General features: G+C 39.1%; 1 protein-coding gene and 1 non-coding gene across 3 annotated transcripts in view; both read right to left on the reverse strand.

Annotated features, from left to right (window-relative positions):
- NCAPD2 (non-SMC condensin I complex subunit D2) overlaps positions 1-15,495 on the reverse strand; it is a 29,209-nt gene extending 13,714 nt beyond the window's left edge. The window contains exons 1-19 of one of the 2 annotated variants that reach the window (XM_058170874.1): positions 15,130-15,494; positions 14,173-14,248; positions 13,676-13,734; positions 13,051-13,232; positions 12,342-12,475; positions 11,724-11,851; positions 11,473-11,596; positions 11,252-11,399; positions 10,186-10,383; positions 8,449-8,583; positions 7,184-7,265; positions 6,537-6,711; positions 5,832-5,959; positions 4,958-5,167; positions 4,421-4,595; positions 3,640-3,724; positions 2,711-2,844; positions 1,276-1,408; positions 1-85 (exon numbers count right to left, since the gene is read on the reverse strand). In XM_058170874.1, the coding sequence (XP_058026857.1) occupies positions 1-85; positions 1,276-1,408; positions 2,711-2,844; positions 3,640-3,724; positions 4,421-4,595; positions 4,958-5,167; positions 5,832-5,959; positions 6,537-6,711; positions 7,184-7,265; positions 8,449-8,583; positions 10,186-10,383; positions 11,252-11,399; positions 11,473-11,596; positions 11,724-11,851; positions 12,342-12,475; positions 13,051-13,232; positions 13,676-13,734; positions 14,173-14,248; positions 15,130-15,274 (2,536 nt within the window). In that variant the 5' untranslated portion in view covers positions 15,275-15,494. Of the gene's footprint in view, positions 86-1,275; positions 1,409-2,710; positions 2,845-3,639; positions 3,725-4,420; positions 4,596-4,957; positions 5,168-5,831; positions 5,960-6,536; positions 6,712-7,183; positions 7,266-8,448; positions 8,584-10,185; positions 10,384-11,251; positions 11,400-11,472; positions 11,597-11,723; positions 11,852-12,341; positions 12,476-13,050; positions 13,233-13,675; positions 13,735-14,172; positions 14,249-15,129 lie in introns of both variants that reach the window. The other variant, XM_058170875.1, reaches the window with a different exon arrangement.
- On the reverse strand, positions 13,309-13,627 carry LOC131193744 (small nucleolar RNA U85). The gene has a single exon (XR_009154002.1). It is a non-coding gene; the product is annotated as a small nucleolar RNA U85 (small nucleolar RNA).
- Positions 15,496-17,139: the final 1,644 nt, after the last annotated feature.

Raw genomic sequence — 17,139 nt, forward strand, 5'->3', positions numbered from 1 at the left:
CCACAGTTATGGCCTCATGCAGACGCTTGAAAAGTAAGTGTGACCGCGGAAGTCGGAAGGGAGTAGTGTTTTTCCCAAGGTCAGACTGTGAGAAAAGAGAAAAATATTAGTCATAACTAGCAGAACGTTTGGGTTTTCTTTACTAAAAAGCTAATTTGTGCTTTCTTAGTTCATTTGAAGTTCTTATATACTGAAAGGCGCTCTATCACTAATTAGAGAAGATCATATTTTGGAACTCACAGTTCTGCCATATATACATAAACTTTTGGAAGAATATAAATTATCCCATTTTTAAAAACCAATCTTCTTGTTAACAACTACAGACCAAGCCTCAAGGCAAGTACTATAAAAGTAGCCTAAAGTAATATCTTGTGCTGATCTTATCATTTTCATTAAATCAAAAGAAAGGGGAAATTATAAATAAGTTTTAGATTGTATGTGCCCACATTCTTGTATCCTTTAAATGTTCTTCAAATTTGAATTGGGAGGAAAGTAAATAGGAAAGCCTGCCATTTCAAAGTTCAGGCTATCCTGCTAATATGAGGTCTGGTCATCCTCAAAAGCTTTGTTTAGGATAATCCCAGAGTCATCTTGCCTTCTTTTCAAACAAAATCCCTAAATGTTTTCCTTAAACATTCTGCTCCAAATGACTCTAGTCTATCAAATGTCATATGCTCCAAATCCTGCCAACCTAGCAGTTCGAAAGCAGGCAACTGCAAGTAGATAGATGGGTACCACTTGGGTGGGCAACTTAAAGGGGATATGAAAAGAGCTCCCAACTAGGTATCCCTAGGCAACAGTGATGCTTCTGGCTGTTCCTTTCACCAAGCGCTTTGATACTTCCAACATGGAAGTACAGTATTGCTCTTTTGTCTGTTTTTATGGCCATTACAATTTTCTTTACAGAACTATGGGATTCTTTACCTTAAATGTGGATATTTATTTTCATGTTTGCAACAGATTTAACAGCTCCAAAGAAAGATAAACATATAGCGAAAACTGGATTCTCATCTTGATATGGTGCATTGAAACAGCCCACAAAATTAAGTAATTAGTTTATATAACATTGTAAAAAACTGGCCATGCGTTTACAGCATAGAATTACAAACTATAGCCGCAGCAGTGTTCAAGGCAGATTTCAGTAAATCCTGCTGAACAAAGACTATGCCCTTGAAGTTACTCTCAGGTTGAAAAACTGGCATTTGTGTTGTCAGTTACAATTATCAGTCCATGAGATAAATAAATGAAATAAAATATTATTATTATCACTCTGACCTTCTGGCTATTGGAAATTTTGGAGATAGCATTGCATACTTCCTGGGCAAGATGATAATCTTCCTGGACTCTCTCATCGAATCCCACAGAGATTAAAAGATCCAGATTGCTTCCCACAATCTCTGGCTTCCCTCTGTTGAGGGCAGAAAAATCCCTGATTAGATCCAAACATTATAGAAATCTCCAGTGACCTTAAGAAAGACCAAAGCAAAAACCTATAGTATTTGTCTTAGAGAAACAATGGACCAATATTAGTTTTTTTTATAATGAATTATACATCAATTATTTACAGATAATGTAAATCAAAGATTTCACTGAGTTGCTGAAATTAAGACTACAACATAAGGCAGCTTGACATGAAAAATGGTAACATTTATATTAGCACAATATTATATCCTGTAAAGTTCTCAAGAAATGTTCAACAAGCTAGACCTTTGTCACTGGGGATGAGGAGAGTTATAAGGCTAGAAGGTATCAAAGCCATTCAGTCCAAGACTAAAAGTTGTCAAATTAAGCACAGAATAAATCACTGAAACTTTAAATCTTCAGAAAGCAGCAAAATATCATGTAACAAAATATCTAAAAACAAATGTCTCCATCACAGGGCCACAATACAATCCACATGCAACAATTAATATTGAGAATTTACTATCCCTTCTTGGGGAATTGTAAAAACTAAAAGGGAGAGGAAAATATTTCTCCTTCAAAAAGAAAAGCAAAAAGAAGGGATAGCCAAGAACCAGTCAACATTATTTGATTGTTGGGCTAATGTAATTTGGAAAATACTCAGTGACTGTTTGATTAATACACATGGAATGCTCTTGATGAAGGAGTCTTTTTCAAAACATGTCGTATCGTTGAAATAAAATAAGTGTGATAGGCACGTAAGCACCACTCCCACATTTTTGGAGGTGGGGGGGAGTAATTTTGTGCCTGCCCTCCCTCCATCTGCCTCCTGTAACACTGGCAGGCTGAGCTTCAGAAGGAAGGGCCAGGATGCACAGGATCAGAACTCATTAAGTACTCGACAGCAGAATGCTAAGATTCCACTACAACCAAAAGAATATTTATAGAAGTAATTCCAATCAAGAAAAACTTATTTACTAAGAGACTTTTCTCATGTTTGTTTTTCAACATACCAATGATCTAATTTCTTCGACTTTCTCTTCCCACCAAGTTGTAAATTGCTACTTTCTAAATTGAAGGGTTGAGAAAGATCAACCAGATACCAAGTAAGAAAACTTTCTTGAAGCTTCCCAGAGAGAAGCAGAGATCTAGATTCTTTAGAATATGTTGCATATTCCCTGAGTCCTTCGGGAGAAGGGCGATATAAAAATCGAATAAATAATAATAATAATAATAATAATAATAAAATGCAACTGTTATACTGAATCTTCTAAATATATTAGCCATATAGAAACAGCTAACAACTCACTGTGCCATCATTCCAAGAAGCATAATAGCAGCATGGCGTTCCAATCTTGAACACTGCAATTTCTCAGTAAATTGTTCCCAGAGCAGTTGAATCACAATAGGTTTTATTTCATCTTTTTGCACAAACTCTGAGATCTAAGAAACAACAAAGGTAGTCAGGAAATGAAACCAGGCAGATTTTAAAGCTAGTATAACAGTCAACCCTTATCCCCAAGCTCAAACCTAAACCTATCTCTGGTACTTTGCAGGTTCTCCTACTCGTTTTTCAAGGTAGCAAGCTGGTGGCCATAAAAGGTATTGCACCAGAATTAGTAGGACTGAGTAGAAATTTGACTTTCCCACCCTTTGTAGAGATTTACACAGAGCATATGGAGAGCTTCATTCATGATGGATAAATTCATCCATTCAGCAGATGAAGGGATAGGAGTATATTGAAAAGAACATATCAAGGGTTTACCAGAGAAGCAAATGTTTGCTCCCTCTTTTAAAAGTTAATGTAGAAGTGAGGTTGAGGATAATACCTTTATTCTAACACACACGAAATTAGAACAGCAGATGCAAATCCCAGATCAAATAAAGATTTCTCTAGCTTATCACCCTGATCTAAACAAACACTAATACAGTCTAATAACATTTTATATTCCAGTCTCATGTCTCCTTAAAACATTAAACTTACCATCATCAATTAAAGTAGCAATTTTCTGATTTAATTAATTCTGGAAACATATTAGAAAGGCCCTAGTGACATCTGCGTTTGTGTTAATATCTTAGGCATTGCAAAAATATAAAGATTAAGGTGATAAAATAAAAATTTAGATAAGTAATCATGATGGCAGTTTGGTGGCAGAGGTTATGCTTGCAATATTCTTCCAATGAAGAATATCCATCAAATGCAACTAGATGGCTTTTTATAAGAGAATACACACTCACAATTTCTTCAAGGCACTTAATTGTCCCCAATGATGCATCAACTATTAGAAGAGAGAGAGAGTGAATCAAATTCTGGGCTTCAGTCCTGTGTAGAAAATAAGAAGGAAGTGGTAGAGTTAATTCCATTAATTATGTCTTCATGGCATTCTACCCAAAAGTTAGCTGGGTGTAGCCAGGTTCATTCCTAGATGTAAGGCATGCGGAAAGTTCAGACCAGCTATTCTTCATTTGGTCTGCATGCCTTGGTTTCACAGTCTATTTCTCATTTGCAACGTATTTCAAATGAGAAAGTCAGCCAAGATAAAGCTTAGATTTGACTATGCTGAATAGTGAGCTTTGCAGTTAAGATTCTGTACAGGTAGTCCTCAACTTACAACAGTTCATTTAGTGACAGTTCAAAGTTACACCACTGAAAAAAGTGACTCATGTCCGTTTTTCACACTTATGACCATTGCCGCATTCCCCATGGTCATGTGATCAAAATTTAACTGACTCGTATCTATGACGGTTGCAATGTCCCGTTGGTCATGCGACCGTCTGACAAGCAAAGTCAATGGGGAAGTCAGATTAACATAACCACCATGTTACTAATTTAACAACCACAGTGGTTCATTCAACACCTGTGGCAAGAAGTCATAAAATTGGGTAAAGCACACTTAACAAATGTCTCACTCAGCACCAGAAATTTTGGGCTCAATTGTGCTCACAAGTCGAGGACTATCTGTATAAAATTTATGTCCTGCCTTTCTGCTGCGATGGAGAGAAATGGGTCAAGCCAAACCTTTCAGAGCCCCCATTCTGGTTCAGATAGAGTCTCCGATAGGCATCCAACACGGCTTCTCTGACTCCGGGTTCCTTAGACCATATCAGGGGGAGCATGCGACGGACGCCAAACACAGCCTGAGGTACGCCAAACTGAGAAACTACCACAAAGAACTCAATGGCTTCTTGGGCCACTGAAAAGAAAGAATAGGAAGGAGGAGACTGATTATTGCAGTTTCAATTCAGATGTCAGGCCACTAATCTAAAGTTAGGATAGTTATTTAATCTACCAGGTTTCTCAAATATATAGTTGAGAATTGTGTAACTAAATTCTGGTGAGTAGAATCAAGGAACTATTTTTTTCCCCCTATGTCATGAGCTGTAGAGCTAGGGCTCCCTCTAAATCTCCAACATGGTTTGAGAAATGTTCCAAGTAACTAACGCTCCAAGTTTTCAGACCTATCTTATTCCAGACACGAAGCCTTAACCCAAACTTTATGGCACATGACCCACATGGTAAACATAAATGAAAGAAGAGAAACATAACTATACCTACCAGATACTGATCTTTCATACATGAGCTTAGAGACTATGCTTAAGGCTTCAGTGATTTTTGCAGAAAAGTTGTAGGCATCCTGTAAGTATTGCACCAGCATCTCTTGCTTTACTAATGCTGCTGGGAGAGGGTCTTCCTCGGTTTGCTTTTCATTCCCTGTACTGTTAATATCATCTGTGGATTCTTGGACACCAACGGCAATTTTGGTATCTTCACAGCAGAAACAAGGATTGAATACATGAAATCCCAAACTCAAGGTGTGACTAACAACATAAAAGTCTATATTGCTATGGGTGAACTTTCATTCTCCTATTGTGATAAAATGTGAAGTTCTTAGTGTTCTCTGAACTTGGTTGTTTGCTTGCAGTCATTTCATTACCCAAGTAGATAAGATCATCAAGATGCACTGATAATCTGACCTAGTTGAGTACTGAACTAATCTGTAAGCAAAGAATCAAGCTAAGCGCACCAAAGACTTCGCAGTTCAACCCTCAGCTGTGTATCTTCTCTTCTATTATTACAATAAAAAAATAGGTGAAATAAATTGTTTCTCTAAAGGAGCATCTAGTGTGGAATGGAAGGATTGTGCAAAATTTATCAGTCTAAAAATATTCTTTTCTTTCAGTATTGGAAATTTCCAAGGTAAATATTTTAAACAAGAAGTATTCTTGTTTAACATTCCAGATATAATGCTTGGGTCCAATAGAGAAGAGAAAGAGGGACAATTTAGCTCTGCAAACATCAGTGCATTTTCCTATCCACTTTATACATAAAGAGAAGAGGCATCAAACTAACAATCATTACTGCCTTTATAACTGGAATCTTTTAGAATCAACCAAACAGTAAATTAAGCGGAGGAGCATTAGATGATTACCAAGATATAATGTTCTCAACACATCCAGGATAAAGCTTTGCTCATCATCCTTTGTTCCTGGACTGCCAGAGAAGGGCTCCAACCCTTGGAATTGGCGCACACCTTCTCGTGTCAGACGGATGGCATTCCTATGTTAGGAGACAAACACAGTAAAGCCAAACTTCATTTAGCTATTTCTTACATATTCACCTAACATTTGAAACCTGTAGTGTACCTCAAAAGTATTCACCTAATAACTATACAGGTAGCCCTCATATAATGATTGGTCGCTTAACAACTATTCAAAGGTACAATGGACTCAAAAGTTACTTACAACCTGTCCTCAAAGGTATGGTTGCCCAAGTCCTCCTGCAGTCATATAATTGCATTTTGGGCACTTGGCTCGCATTATGACCAATTACGGTATTCCATGGTCATGTGATCATGATTTGCAACAGCTTTTTGCTGTTTTCCAGCAGAAAATGGGAAAAAACACCCATTGGATATGCTGGACTTGCTTAAGGACCATGCAGTTCACTTAATGACTGTCACAAAAAGGTAAAAATCAATTCAGGACACTTGGTGACCCATATAATGACTGCAATGACTTAGGACTAAAACTCCAGGCTCAGTTGTGGTGGCAAGTCGAGGGCTACCTGTAACAAGCGCCAAACATTCTGTGTTACATTCAGAGCAGAAGGATCCATATCCCGGCAGTTTACTCACTTGTAATTGGATTTCCTCAACAGCTGGACAATATCATTGCTTAGCTGTGCTGGGTCATTTGTCTCAAGGTCCTGTTCCTCCTCTGCCCACTGCTCTGAGTCTAGGCAAGTCTTCAGAGTTGCCTGGAGCTCTGGTTGCATCGCTTCCCATTCCTCCTCAGGGGAGATCACAACCTCTGTGAGGTGAATGGAAGAATCAGCTATAGTTTTCCATCCCTGCTCTGACCATTAGTATTTAGAGAATGAATGCTGGAGAATCAAGAAGGATGGTGTTGAAACAATCCCTATTTAACTGCTTCCAGGCTAAAGCTATCTGTTCAAAGTGACTGAGACAAACTGATTACCATGAAATATAGGAGCCAAGCAGTCCTGAGGGAGTGAAGAGGAAGAACAGGGATTTAGGATAGTGAGGCCATAACGACAGGTGGTCCAAGCATGGTTGTGAGGCATCCTTTTAGATACAGCAGCTTTTGGAGATAGAACTACAGGAGGTCGAGCTATCATGCATCCTATTAGCACCAGAGTAGGATTCTGCCTTTCCTGCTGCAACTAATTTTAACTTTGCAATTCTTCTTCCCCTCCCTTTTAAAACAATGTCTATCCTTATCCGCCCTCCCTAGAGCTATGGCACAGATGAAAGCACATTACCAATTGGGGTTCTGGATTTCTTCATTTCTTGGAGTTTTTGCTTTTCCTTTCCAAGAAGTTCAGTTAAGTCAGCGCAGCTCAACTGTAAATGTGAGAGGTTTTTATTAGCTTTGTTAATACTTCTATTTTTATATTATTTATTTCTTTTATCACCAAGTATATTAATGTTATGGGATGATTGGTAGCAGATTGAAGGAAAACAGTCAACTTTTAAAAAACCCATCTTAGAAGAAAACATGGTAGCTGCCTATTCCAGAGCAGCTCATCCTACTCCCTTTACTGAATGCAGTCAAAGAGAAAATTAAAGCACCAATCTGAGCCAAACTCCTCTTTTTTATCAACTGTTTAGAACTAAAAAGAGCCTTATTCATAAGAGAGAGAGAGGGGAAGAGGGAGGGAGGGAGAGGGAGGGAGAGAGAGAGAGAGAGAGAGAGAGAAGGGATGTAGGTAGTCCTTGACTTACAACCGTTCGTTTAATGACTGTTGAAAGCTACAATGATACTGAAAAAGCGATTTACGACCAGTTCTCATACTTACAACAGCTGCGGCATCCCCATGGTCATGTGACCAAAACCAGACGCTTGGCAACTGGCAGGTATTTATGCATGTGGCCACCATTTGCGACCTTCTCAGTTGACTTCTGACAAGCAAAATCAATGGGGAAAGCCAGTCTCGCTTAACAACCACATGATTCACTTAAGAACTGCAGTGATTTGCTTAACAACTGTGATGCAAAAGGTCGTAAAACTCGGGCGTGACTCGCTTTAACTACCTTGCTTAGCAAAGGAAAAGATGGGCTACCTGTATTATGGTAGAAAAAAAGGGCTTGATTGATGGCATGATGACTGTGGGGGAACTGCCAGCTAGGCTGGAGGGAGAGGTCAAGCAAGGGCTGAGCTTGGAATTGTTACGTTGCCATAAACAGCACAAGCATGACTTCCCCTTGAATCCACAAAGCCTTATCTGGTTCTTCTCAGGGGAAGGCAAGCAGCCTGGTGAGATTCTTGTAACATAGATGACAAACAATAAAGTTTCAGCCCGAGGCTTTTCACAAGTGCCTGGCAATGACCCTTTTACTGATGCTTTCTTTTTGTTCCACGGCTATGTTCTGTTTTCCTGTGTTCAAGATATTTTGGGCTATACTTTTATTTTTTTTTAAGCAAACGAGGTGAGCAAAAACTCGTTTGCAGACGATGAGAACAGCTGAGGGGTAATGAAAAATACTGCAGTAAAAAATTGCCAAGAATTAGGCTTATAAAGCTTACCTTACAAGAGAAAGGATTGTTGGAAAGGAAGGCAGAGAGCAGCTGAATAGCATTCTTAACCACTGTTACTGCTTTGTCCTGTAGCCGACCCACAGCAAGGCACACAACTGCTTGGAATCTAGTTAAGGGCAGAGCCTATGGCAAAAAGAGAAGATATTTGATAGAACTGATGCAATCATGATAGTAAGGACGTATTTCTTCTACAGAACTAGTATCTCTTTCTAACAAGTTCTCAACTCTGCTCAGACATTTGCTGTGCTAAATATTTTCTGCCAACTGGAGATACACAGAAGATATATAGGGCAAGCTTTCATTTTCCCTAGCAGCGTGAATGGTTTTGCTAGAGAAAAATATGGAAGGAACCTTTGTAATATATTTTCACTCTAAATAATAACTGCTAGGTAGCAAGTAGTAGGTCCCCACCTGAAATTAGCCTGTTAGCTTTATATGAATTGCTTACAAATACGAACATATTGGATACACAGAAAATGGAAGAAGGCAAGCAGTCCCAAGAAAACTATAAAAAAAACTTTTCCATATCACATTGTTACAATTTATATAAAAAATGTAATAGTGTTTTAGAGTGTTTCTGACATGAGGTTAAGAGGAACAAAACCATGCTGTCCTCCCTGGGAACTGGACGTCCAAAAATAATTCTCCAACAGGCCCCTTGATGCCGGAAAATGGGTGTGTTTACTCAGAAGTAAGTCTCAACTGCTTAACTGGAGCTTTTACATAAATATGAAAAAAATCTCCATCCCAGGACCACGCACTCACTGAAGGCTGAAAAGCACACCTTACCTGCATAACAGTGATGTCACATGTGCCGCCCTAGGGGCCTCCAAAACTGCCAGTGCTGCTGGACTAATTGTTCTTCATTTATGTTTTAGGCTGATGATGTATTTTTTGTGGAAAACTGTTTTGCATTTGCAAGACATTAGTAGCATCTTAGGTAAAGGTAAAGGTTCCCCTTGCACATACGTGCTAGTCGTTGCCGACTCTAGGGGGCGGTGCTCATCTCCGTTTGAAAGCCGAAGAGCCAGCACTGTCTGAAGATGTCTCCGTGGTCATGTGGTCGGCATGACTCAACGCCAAAGGCGCACGGAATGCTGTTACCTTCCCACCAAAGGTGGTCCCTATTTTTTCTACTTGCATTTTTACGTGCTTTCGAAACTGCTAGGTTGGCAGAAGCTGGGACTAGTAACAGGAGCTCACCCTGTTACAAGGCAGCACTAGGGATTCGAACCGCTGAGCTGCCGACCTTTCGATCGACAAGCTCAACGTCCTAGCCCCTGAGCCACCGCATCCCTTTAGTAGCATCTTAGTTACCCTAATTAAGTTCAAAAAGTATTTGTTGGATAACAACTATCCCAAATGGGAGGAGGGCTAATTTATTATTTATTTAGATAACTATAGCCTCTACTTGCTCACAGTGACTCTAGGTGGCTTACAAGCAATAAAAACCCAGTATAAGGGGTGGAAAAAACAACACCCCCACCCCACTCTCTTAAGGGAGGAATCAGACTTGCCTCCCTATGTATATAAAAGAGGCTAGGTCTGACACACACACACACACCCTTGAATGCCTTACAGCCTTATCTAGTCTTTCCCAGAGGAAAGCTACCAGACTGGGGAGATTCTTGTAATTATACGAAGAGAACAATAAAGTAGCTAGTTTGACCTCTACAAGTGTGGGTCTGGTTATTTGCTCCTGATGGTATTTTCTTCAAAACTCACTTTCTGTTGCACAATTCGGGTAAAGAGCTGAAGCACACGACTGCGCACAAAGCTACTGATATCACACGTGTGCGCCTGCAGAGTATCCAAGAACTGATCCCTTGTATTTCTGGCAGCTTCCTCCAGTTGCTCTCCATTCAGCACTTGCAACAGCATCTCCGCCATAGCAGCCAAAATGGCATTACGCATTCCGTAACTCTGCAGAATTAGAACATGGTTCAGAATGACATCTGGGTTCGCCATTTCCAAAACTTGCAAACTAGAAGATATGCTCAGAAAGCAAAAATCCCAAAAAAGCTTTAAATTTGAAACAAATTTAATTGATTCATCTATGCAAGAATCTCAGGCCAAAAGCGCTTTACAATAGTAGTTCTCTGCTAGACTGGACTTACTGATAATGAATTGCCAAATGCTACAGAGAAAAGGCAACAAAAAGTGAAAATTTGCTGATGCTGAGTTTTTGGTGTGCCAAATATATACTTGCAATAATTGCTGCGAAAAACCCTTCTGGGCCTGGCACACTCTAGCGCCAGTTGTTCCACATGCAGCTTCACTCCAATAGACTTGTATCTTGATTCAAATTGTGTGTACTCAAAAAAAGATTATAGAGTTCAACATTGCAAGTAAGAGACTTGCAATCAAATAAATATATCACTGAAACTTTCAGGTTTTTTTCCACAAGATATCAGGTAGAAGTATCCACCTGAGGAAGCCATGCAGGATTACAAGGGAAAAAACAGAAACCAGAGTGTTTATTTAACTTGGAAGAGAGGACAATTAATAGTTCTGAACCTATTAAGATACAATACAGCCCACAGCAGAGACAAAATTAGATGTAAAAGCTTGAGTTAACAAACAAATGAAGGATTCAGTTTCTTTAAAAAAGGAAAGCACCAGGTTCAGCTATTACACATTCCATAACTCTGCAGAATTAGAACATGGTTCAGAATGACATCTGGGCTGGCCATTAAGCTTTTTTCAAGATCTTCAGCCAATAAAAATAGGAAGTTATTTATTTCATTCTCATATACTTTCTACATGGAAAATACAGTCTCTGTGAAACAACCTCTCCATCCAGGTGATGTAATAGGACACTCATGTTGGCCAGAACAATAGCTGGTGTTCGTTCAGTGAGTTCTGTCAAGAAGGCAGCATAGCCCTTCATCCCAGAAGCCTCTCGAGCCAGTTCTTGAGGGCATTTCTGTCCAATTTCCCTGAACAATGAATCAAAAGTCAGTGATTGATGCTGCTGAGAAGTGCAAGGAAGACAGAAGAAACCTCTCTCACCTTAGTATCTCCCCCACAATACTCTTCATACCATATTCCTTGATCCACACAGTTACAGCCTCCACAAATACTGAAGCTACATGTTCAAAGTGCTGAAGCATCTGTGTGACTTTCAGAGTGGCACCTATCAAAGAGAACTGTGGTAAGAGAAGACCTTCAGTAACGATATAAATTAGGATGGCTCAGATTTGCCATTTATGGCTTAGAAATTAGACCTATTTGGTCTGCCCATGCTAAAAGAATAGACTTACTGAGCATATGGTCATATCGAAATAGAGCAACACCTAGTAGATGAATCACAGTGTCTCTTGTGGGCCGATGCTTCTGGTGGCTAATAGTAGGATTTTCCAGGATACGGTAACAACAGCCAGTTATCAGACTAAAAAGAAAGTCAAAACAGGAGTTAGAGCAGGAGGATATTGCAATGCAATATTTTATGTACTAAAAGCTTATAAGAGAAGTGCAGTGGCTTAAAAGACACCAGAGAAGATCTGTGCTCCAGTGGTTCGAGTCCTGTTATCGCATGATGGAATGAGCTCCTGTCACTTGCCTCAGCTCCTGCCAGCCTAGCAGTTTGAAAGCATGTAAATAACAAGTAGGCAAACAGGTACGTCTTTGGACAGTGCTGGCTCAATGGCCTAGAAACGGAGATGAGCACTGCCCCCTAAAATTGGCTACAACTAGCGGAGAAAAACCCGCAGGGACTCTTTTATCTTTTACAATCCTATGTACTTACAAAGTTTTCTTCCTGGCTCACATGAATCATATCATTTTCTTCTCTTCCCATCTGATTGACCCTTCAGTTTCCTTCAGCCCAATGAAACTTTGTCTAAAAACAGCTTTCCATTCAATCTTTTCCATTTCTATACCTTACAAACTCTTCTTCCACTACCAAGCCACTCCACAGCTGATGAAGATCCAACTGAAGTAATTGTGTGAGCAGTTGTATAATTGACTGCCTTTCTTCCTCCCAAGCAAAGCCTTTAGTCTGGCTTTTCTTGTTCTGTAAAACAAATCCAGAACATCAGTTCAAGAAAAGGCATACATTGAAAGCTTATGTATGTGAAGATCATGTTCAGAAATTACATTAGTTGCCTCTGTTGATTTCAGCTCTGGATGTATCCAGATTTGCTTATGTTAAATATTTACATATTCTCAACTGATTGCCAGTAGATTCTTCCTGTGAGGCACAGCCTATTCAAAGGTCTGAGACTTGAGCTGCCAAGGGATAGCAAAAATAAGAATGGAAATTTGACACCTCCACTCCCTCAATTTAATATAGGTTTTAAAAATATTCATTAGAAGATTTACTAAGAACATAAAAATTAACAGAAACTAATAAAGAGTAGAAGGAGCAAAGAAAGCGCAGAAAGAAAAAAAACAGAAGCTTCTGATTATCTTTTACTCTATGAATACAAAATTATGTTTTAAAAGATCACATAAATTTCAATATGGTACATAACATATCCTCTAACTGGCACTGCTGGAGTCTCTCAAGAGAACAGTAAAACTAAAATTAATCAGATTTCAGGCAACAGGTAAAGAGGAACATCTAGCAAACAGATACAAGCCACCTACCTTCCCCTTGGAATCCAATCCCACTAGATTGGTCTTGCCAGATTCTGTTTCGAATGCCTCCACTAGCCGCACTAGTATATAACAATTCATCTTTAGAGCATTAAGATGGAGAACCCGAAGGGAGGATGTGAGGTCTGAATCATTCAGGATGGCTGTCAGGGCATTGGATTGACTAGTCACAACTAAAAGGAGAATTGGGAAGGCATCATCTTCAGACATGCTCTCAACAGTTATTTGTTCTAAATGTGAATTCAGGACAGCTTTCAGATTACCAAAGACTTGTGCTCATGGTATCCTATCAGCATAACTCTGGAGCACCCAGCAACCCATTACCCAGGCACACTATGTTTATCCTGTATCCACCCCACTGACCACCTCTTGCAATACTATGCAAATGATGGATCTCTCATTCCAAAAAGATGGAAGACAGAAGGAATGGATTTCCTGTTGGTCTGCCCTTACAGTGAACACACATTACTCTGCATTGACCACCAAGATTACAGACCATTATGCAAGGAATAGGCTGAGGGAGCAACCTGCCAATGAGGTCACATTTGCCTTGTTATCATCATTTAGCTGCAGTAAAGAATTTGTATTTTCTATAGTATTAAGAGAACTTATTCACCTTTCAACATTAGTTCTAGGGCATCTTCCTTAACAGCAGTATCTACAGTCCTGAAGTAGCTGTAAAGCATGAATATTAAGTTAAAACACAAACATTACTTTCAAAGCATCCCATGTATTCCTATTCATCTAAAGTTACCATTGTACATTCAGCTTGTATTAATTTTTGAAAGAGAACTTCAGGGAATGTTTCAGAAATTTCCCGTAACACATCTACAATGTCCAAAGCTCAGCTACAAATTGTTTACATCATACATGATTCTTTACAGTCTCAACCCCCTCGTTCTGCCATTTAACAATGTGGGTACAGGAAATTAAATGACTTCTTTAGCAAAACGACTAATTAGGACACAAAGAATTCTCCTGTCATTTTCTGTTCTTTATATGTTTACTTCTTTCAATGCTGTTACCACAATTATGAACAAGGCTTCTTACGATGTACTCTCAACCCTCAGACTAAAGCTCCCTCCAAAAATACCAGTAGTAATGTGTACTCACTGTAGAATACTGAAAAGAGTATCAAAATGCTGCAGAATAGCAAGTGCTCCTTGTGCACGGAATGTTGTCTGAAATACTGCAAAAAGAAAGTCCATGTGTGAGAAATTCCAACTCCAGATTAACTGGCATAAGATAGCTTTGAAACTGTTTGAAGATTTCTAGATTTAAGCAAGGACATCATAACTGTAATTGATACAATAACAAACGGTAATTCTTTAAATAAAGCTGCCAAATGAAAAAGCATGAAGGAAATTGGAATGGATTGTGTGTCCATTAATTTTTTGGTACTCAGAATTCTTGATTTCAGACATTAAACTGCAGTTAGTGAAAAATGACTTTATTAATCAAGATCTTGAAATGCCTAATTCTCACTTAGAAAAACTTACTAGAACTGGTCCTTAATCTGTTTATACACTGCTGCAGTGTATGCAGTTGTATTAAAACAAAAATAAACCATAATAGCTGCTTCATCATATGATTTGCATGTTTTTCACAATGTGGACTTTGCTACTATGCCTTACTTAATAAACCTTAGCTCATATCTTTAAGGAACCTGACTAGATTTTCAATTTTCTGGAATGTATACCTTGCTGAAGCTAAGGTGGATCTGTTTTGTCTATGCTTAGATCTCATATATTCTGAAGCAGAATACAGATGCTGAATACAGATACAAATGCTGTTACATAATTTCAAAAAAGGGTAAACAAAAATTACATCCTAAAAGTGTGCTATTTATTATATAACCATTAAATGCCACCCCATCTAAATAACGGTATTGGATGAAGACAGACCATTGATTTTACTCTGAACTCTACCAGATTCGGTTAACTTCGGGATACCCGATAGCACCGCCTAGAATCAGAGCTGCTTCGGGCTCTGCTTTGATGGAAAGGCACGACTCATATTAATTACCCGCCTTCCCCCTTCCCATTTCCCCTTCCCGCTTCTCCCACCAACCTGCCAGATGTCCCGGGAGCTGTCTGAGGGGCAGCACTTCCTGCACCACGTACTGCCGAGACCCCGCGCTGCGAAGCAAGTCGGTCGGAGACAGAGGCAACTGGAACTCCCACGAGGGAGGCGAAAGCGAAGTCGGTTCAGCCATGATCCTTCCCGATCCGCAGCCTAACGGGAGGCAGATCGAGCCTCAAACATCCGCACTCGGCGCCGGATAGAATTCAGAACATCGCAGATTTTGGAACGCAGGACCGGCCTCTCCAACCTCTTATGAGGTCGGCTTGGCAGCAGAACCGAGAGGGGAGGGAAAAAATCAAACTTGGCCTGCACTTCTCGCGCCACTTGCAGACCAATAGAGGAAGGAAAAATGACGCGCCAGGAATTCGAATAATGTCCGCTCGCCCAATCAGGTTGTTCTTTGATAGCTCGGCAGCCAATCGCTTTAAAGGTCGATCTTCCTTTCGTGGTCCGCGATCAAATTCCGCAAGGACAGGCGCGCTTCGGAAGACGAAGAGTTATGAAAAAGTTAGAGTTACATTGGTATTGAAGACCAAGTTTCTTACAGTACATTGTATGGTTCTATTTTTATTTCTTTGGGTACAAAGTGAAAGCTCCCATCTTAAAAAACAATATCAAGATGCTGTCTGAAATAAAGTGCTTAAGTGCTTCATTTGCTTTGTAACCTGACAAAACAGCTTCTGAAATACTTTTAAATGCTCTCAACAGAAACAATGTTATTTATTTCTTAGGGGAAGTGATGATGCTGGAAGTCAGATAGTTCACGATAAACCTATCAATTGCTTCAACTAGTACAGTAGAACTCTGCAATTGGAGGGGACCTTGTAGGTCATCTAGTCCAACCTCCCGCCCAGCAGACCCTACACTAATTTTGACAGAAATGTAATTTCCAAATTGTAAGTATTTGTATTCTTAGTGTATGGAGTGGTCAGTTGCATTTGAATGAGTGAAACATCTCTCTATATATATTAAAAGTAAGCTTTATACCATGGTAACTTCCATGTAGATAAACTTTTCCTTGTGAGTGAATAAGCATAATTACATTTAGCACCTTATTTTTCTCCATTGATCTCTGCAGGCAGGCATCTCGATGAAATAATAAATTATTTCAGCTTGAACCGGCTAATCTCTTTAATTAGAACAGTGAAGAATCTTGTTTCACATGGAAGATTTAGTTCAGTATTTTTGAAATTTGGGAACTTCAAGATGCATACGTTTCAACTCCGAGAATTCGCTAGCCAGCCATGAAGAGCAGAGTCTTTAAAGTCCCCAGGTTTAAAAACCACTGATTTAGTGATTCAGCCCCTGTCCGTGGAGCAGAATCCTGAGAAAATAACTGCTGTTGGAGAGAAGGAAAAGAGGGGATGAATAATAGTAATAAAAAGAATTAAATAGAATAGCTAAAAAGAATCAGCTATATTAAATATCATTTTAATAAAACTGCAGAAAAATGTAAGAATTTGCTAAACAAATAATTCCCTCAATACTGTCAAACTATTTACTAAATCTGCACTACTATTAATCTTCTCATCGTTCCCATTACCCATCTCCCTTCACTTATGACTCTAACTTTGTTTTTTATTTTTATTTATTTATTTTGTCACAACAGTATGAAGTAACTATATAATATATAAGCATATATATGAGTATAAGTATGTAATAACTATATAAATTGGATATAATGAAAGGAAACAGTAGGACAGGAACACATTTGTGCTCTTATGCATACCCCTTAAAGACCTCTTAGGAATGGGGTGAGGTCAACAGTAGACAGATTTTGGTTAAAGCTTTGGGGATTTTGAGTAGATACCACAGAGTCTGGTAGTGTGTTCCAAGCATTAATACGGTAACTCTGTTACTGAAGTCATATTTTCTGATTGAAGCGGTTAACATTAAGTTTAAATCTATTGCTTGCTCTTGTATTGTTGTGATTGAAGCTGAAGTAATCCTCAACAGGAAGGACATTGCAATAGATGATTCTATGAGTTAAACATA

The sequence above is a fragment of the Ahaetulla prasina genome, chromosome 2 (assembly GCF_028640845.1).
Source record: "Ahaetulla prasina isolate Xishuangbanna chromosome 2, ASM2864084v1, whole genome shotgun sequence".
Taxonomy (NCBI): Eukaryota; Metazoa; Chordata; class Lepidosauria; order Squamata; family Colubridae; genus Ahaetulla; species Ahaetulla prasina.